The sequence below is a fragment of the Lutra lutra genome, chromosome 13 (genome assembly GCF_902655055.1).
Source record: "Lutra lutra chromosome 13, mLutLut1.2, whole genome shotgun sequence".
NCBI classification, from domain to species: Eukaryota; Metazoa; Chordata; class Mammalia; order Carnivora; family Mustelidae; genus Lutra; species Lutra lutra.
The window spans coordinates 22,968,878-22,974,531 of NC_062290.1; the positions used below are offsets into that span (position 1 = coordinate 22,968,878).

The following is a 5,654-nucleotide window of genomic DNA, read 5'->3' on the forward strand; positions in this document are numbered from 1 at the left end:
TGCCTGCTTTGGGTACCATCAACATCCACTTTATAGAACTCTGAAAAATTCTCTGGTAAATGGTTGCCAACATTGTTAGATAAAGACCAGGATTATGGTCTCAAATTCAGTGGCTTTCACCATTTTGAATTAGAACCAGTAGAATATCTGAATGTCATGTGATCTGAGGACAATATTATCATTTGAACACATACGTATTATATGACCTGAAAAATGACTTTTCTATTTCCCTTTCTTAAGGAAAGCATGAAAGCTAGACCAAGGAAGTCCTTTCAATACAAAGCCAGAAACAAAACAAAGCAAAACAAAACAAAATTGCCTTTATTGAGAGAACTCTGCTCTCCAGGACCTCATCCCATTTCCATCTAGGTCCTGGGGAACCCACTTGTGTCCACTTCTCCCGAGGTCCTGGGGAACCCACTTGTGTCCACTTCTGATGCTGTACTACAGCTCTGAGGAATGCCTCAGAGCACCTCCTGGTTTGACATAGTTTGATGAAAGAATGAAAAAGACCCACCAGGGTACCTCCTTAGAGCATTTTTACAAGTAATAGTGAAGAACCCATCAATATGGGCAGCCCATGGATGTACCCTTGGTAATAAACCCCTCCTCTAGGTTTAAATCAAGTCAGAAATGACCTAGAACTGCTCTCAGAGGCTGGACACCATTTTAGACCTTTAGTCTCAGGGTTGAGGTCCTACTGAAACTAGAGGCAGAAATTCAAGTAAGTTTCTTGAAAAATAACCCAAGATTATTTATCCCACTGAGAGATATTCTAAGAGATTATAACAAGGAAGAATCAATTTTAGGTCAAGTTATGAAAGTGACAAGAAAATAAAAGCAGCTTCATCCTTTCACGATCAAGCCTTTTAGAAGGAATCTCCCTCTCTAATCACCGTTTATGGTACTTTTTGCTGTAAGGGCTTGTATTTTCTACTCTGCATTGCTGCTTTTTATGTGGCGTCATCTCTTGGTGCTTTGTAAGCTCTTTGAACGTTGATGCTCCTTTTTCTCCCTCATGGCCTAGGATTGCATCTACATGTTGTAATTGCTGAATGAATACATGCATAATGAATAATAATGTGTTGGCTTTAGTAATTTAAAAAGACATGGATTTGCTCTAAACATCCCTGTTGTTTCCTGAATTTGGCATATTACTTGACTGAAAATTCTGAGAAGGCCAAAATGTTTATCTTTTTATTTTTTTAATCTTTTTTTTTTAAGATTTTATTAATTTATTTGACAGAGATTGCAAGCAGGCAGAGAAGCAGGCAGAGAGAGAGGAGGAAGCAGGCTCCCCGCTGAGCAGGAAGCCCGATGCGGGACTCGATTCAAGGACCCCAAGATCACAACCCGAGCTGAAGGCAGAGGCTTTAACCCACTGAGCCACCCAGGCGCCCCCCAAATGTGTATCTTTAAAACAAGTTCTCTTCCATCTTCTTTTCATTAGATAGTTTTATTCCCTTCTCCCCTCCTGTCTGCTAGTATAAGATCCTCTTTACATAAAGGTTGGGTTGACTTTTATTGGTGCTAATGGAATGGGGTGTTGATCCATCTTCCCTAAACTTGAGGGGTAGCTTGTACATATTACACCTAACAATTGTGTAAGTTATACAAATTTACACGTTATTTTACATTCAAGATTCCCAAATGTTTTATGCTTTCTAAATTTGCTCAATCTAATACCTAAGGAAATCCAGTGGTTATCCTTATCCACCTTGAGAGAATTGATACGAGCAAAACTTTGTGTCTGTCTGCATCCTACCTCTTGGGTTTGTGGCCAGGTCTTTTGCTCTCTCTGCCTCAGAATATTTCGGTAGCACTTCCTCTATCCAACAGTGACAATCAACAGGTTTTCCATGTAAGAACTAGCAGCAGCAATTGTGTTTATCTCCCTGACTAAGAGGTTTCCTATTTATCTTCCCTGAGGTGTTGCCCATGTGGCTGTCCTGATATTGAGCAGCTGGACAGATTACACCCTGGAGCCACATCTGTGGACACATAGATCAACACCATTTTCATTGCCTTGGTGCCTAAGAAGTTTATCTTCTATCAGAGAGATTTACTGCTTTCTTCATGAATTGTTAAGACTACCCCTCCCCCCACTTCTGCCACCACTTTTCCTTTCCTCCTCCTTATTTGGTTGTAAACTAAATTAGCATAATCTGATCGGATTGTTAACAGCTGATTAGTTTTTGTTTCCTGCCATTATTAGCAATGATTTCTAGTAGAGCTTCTGTAGAAAAACCTTTGCTGGTTAAATATACAACATAAATACTTTGCATATAAAGAAAATGACACAGGGGTGCCTGGGTGGCTCAGTGGGTTAAAGCCTCTGCCTTCGGCTCAGGTCATGATCCCAGGGTCCTGGGATCGAGCCCCACATCGGGCTCTCTGCTCAGCAGCGAGCTTGCTTCCATCTCTCTCTCTCTGCCTGCCTCTTTGCCTACTTGTGATCTCTGTCAAATAAATAAATAAAATCTTAAAAAAAAAAAAAAGAAAGAAAATGACACAGTCCCAAGATGGCGGCCACCATGAAGAAGGCGGCTGCAGAAGATGTCAAAGTTACTTTTGAAGATCAACAAAAGATAAACAAATTTGCATGGAACACGAGTAGAATCACAGAGCTGAAGGAGGTAATAGAAGTTAAAAAGAAACAACTCCAGAATTTAGAAGATGCTTGTGAGGACATCATGCTTGCAGATGATGATTGCTTAATGATACCTTATCAAATTGGTGATGTTTTCATTAGCCATTCTCAAGAAGAAACACAGGAAATGTTAGAAGAAGCAAAGAAAAATTTGCAAGAAGAAATTGATGCCTTAGAAGCCAGAGTGGAATCAATTCAGCGAGTGTTAGCGGATCTGAAAGTTCAGTTATATGCAAAATTTGGGAGCAACATAAACCTCGAAGCTGATGACAGTTAAACATTTTATAATACTTTTTTTTCAATTTGTTTAATAAACTTGAATATTGTTTAAAAAAAAAAAGAAAATGACTTTAGTTGGTAAGTGTACCTCTAAAAGTGTTGATTTTACTTGCCATATCTAAATGCATGCTAAATCCATAGTAAAGACACTGCTTTAGACATTATTCACTAATGCTTTTTTTTTTTTTTCCCTTTCTGATGTTGCTTCATCTGTTAGGACATAATCCCTCAAACTTGTAGTAGAGTTTTTTTTGGTTTACAACAGACTTTTACCAATACTGTCTCCCTTGATTTTCAATAGAGCCCTACAAGGTATGAGGAAGAGGTCTTTTATTATATTTTTCAGTTTTATAAATCAGAAAATCACAAAGTCAGCTGTGAAGCTAAGACTCAAATCTAAGAAATCATATTTGCATTTCAACTTCTCCCCACTTACCTTCAATGCCACCTCCAAGTAATTCTCGTTATGATTGTCAGTTTCACTTTTTTAGGCTTTTTCTCAGCTGTCCCCAAATCTTTCCCATCTCCAAAATTCTGACTTGCTGACTGAATTATAACAAAAGATTTAGGGGGTTAATGCCAGTTATCTATTCACTTATCTAACTATACCATGAAGCAGGAAAAAAAAGTGAGATAGTTCTTTGGAGTATTGATTACTTCAATGGTTTTTCATCTGCCTGCACATTTGAATTACCTGAGGAACTTTAAAAATAAATAATGATGTCTGGATCCAACCTCCAGAGAGTCTGGTTTAATTACTCTGGAGTCGGTGTCCAGACATGGATATTTTTTAAAATCTCCTCAGATGATTCTAATTTGCATCCAGCATTGAAAACCAGGGGAGATTCCTTCTCTTTGCCCTCTTTTTGGGCCCATCTTCTTTTTTCCCTCTACCCACTTTGAGAAATGCCAGATTTGCTCAGGTATAATCAGACAACATTAATTGGTGATTAATTGGACAACATTAAATGGTGATCCTCTAAAATTTAGGGTCTAAATGAATAATGTGTGTGTGTGCTTGTGTGTGTGGGTTTGCTTTGTCTACTCTGAGAGAAGGAGATTAATCATGAAAAAGGCTATTGTGGAAAGTGATCATGGGCTCGAGACATTTGTGGCAAATGTTTGTAACTCCTAGAATGTTGCCTCCCTTGCCCCAAGGGCAGTGATTTGGTTTGTTTTGATCACTGGTCTTTCCCTAGCATATTGGATGGTGCATGACACATAGGAGGCACTCAGTAAATATTACTAATAAATATTTCCCCAACATCTTCCTCACTAATCCTTAACATAAGAGCTAAATGGAACCCCTTGAAGTTTGTTAGTGGAATCCCAGGTTTGGTGTCTAATCTCATTTTTTTTCCACATGGATTTTTCCACATCTCTTTCTTAAGTCTGTATTTTAAGGCCTAGATTTAAAGAACTTTCTTTCACAAGCCTTTCTGGTTCTCCTTTGAACTGTTACAGGCAATTATCTTTATTTCATGTATCACTGTTACTTGCCACTCTATCTTATATATATCAGTTATTTATGTGTATGTCTTCACTTTTCTTCTAGTCATGACCAATTTTATATTTGCATCCCTGTCAGTACACATGGAAATCTCTCAATAAATATTAGCTTGAATGAATCACCATTGCTTCTGGTATGTTAGATTCCTACATTGCACATTGATGAGAGGTTAAGTAGCATTCCATAATGTTTGGTTTTGTTTTATGCTTTGTATCTTTTTTTTATTAACATGAAATGTATTATATGCTTCAGGGGTACAGACATGTGAATCATCAGTCTTACATAACTCACAGCACTCACCATTATATCTGTTTCTAGGCAGAATACAATTCAAGCAACTCAAGTTTTTTTCATCCTTGTTGATATCTTGTACATCATGTTATTCTTATTTCAGTGTATCATGGATTGTTTATTCTACTTGTCATGTAACCTTTACTTTGTTCTTTAGGTCAAAATCATACTAAAAAGGGGTGGGGTCCATGTTCATAATGATACGAGTAGATGAGTAGCTATGCTGTGAGAAGTACCACATTGAAAAGAACTGGTAGAAAAGCCAAGAAAACCCAATAGTATGCAACTTCCCAACTGCTTTTCTGTATTAAAAAATTTTTTTAAAACTCTTGCCCTTTCTTACTCAGCAGTTTCTAAATATCAATCAACAGCTTGAATGTAGGGTGCAGAGATTCCCTTTGTTCATATATTTTAGTCTAAAGGAGTGAGTAAGAATCCGTACTAAATGACATGAGGTTTTGTTTTTCCATAAATATGTAACACATGCATCAGTGAAAACATCATATTAGTCATGTGAGCGAGACTCACCATTGATTCATCTAAGATAGAACTAAATAATAGTTCTTGACAGCAAAAGGCACATAAACAGCTCTTCCTAATATTACTTAAATTGATCATTACATATTTTTAATGATTTGTGAACATTTTGTTCAATTTCAGTGTACTTATTTTTCCAAGGATGGAAATAAAAATTTTCAAATATTCCAGAAACAGAATTATATTTTGGTTTGTATAAGATATAGTTATATTGAGAGTGTGCTCAACTACAAGGGATAAAGTAGGCATATGATGTTTTTTCCCATTTACATAAATACAGTTCAGAGAATATTACTAATGAAGTAGATGTGGGGTCACCTAGCCACCTTAGGAAAAGGTTACTACTTTATTTTAAGTAGCCCATCAATCATTATGAATTACTGTCGT

At 37.1% G+C, this 5,654-nt stretch overlaps 1 protein-coding gene across 1 annotated transcript; it reads left to right on the forward strand.

The window, feature by feature from the left end:
• Positions 1-2,522: 2,522 nt before the first annotated feature.
• On the forward strand, positions 2,523-2,978 carry LOC125082851 (prefoldin subunit 4-like). The gene has a single exon (XM_047698676.1). It carries the CDS (start codon positions 2,523-2,525, stop codon positions 2,925-2,927), a length of 405 nt encoding a protein of 134 aa, XP_047554632.1. The 3' UTR covers positions 2,928-2,978.
• Positions 2,979-5,654: the final 2,676 nt, after the last annotated feature.

Bases quoted from the DNA above. Each gene is read 5' to 3' on its own strand.
- LOC125082851 (XM_047698676.1), top strand. From the start codon at position 2,523: ATGGCGGCCACCATGAAGAAGGCGGCTGCAGAAGATGTCAAAGTTACT.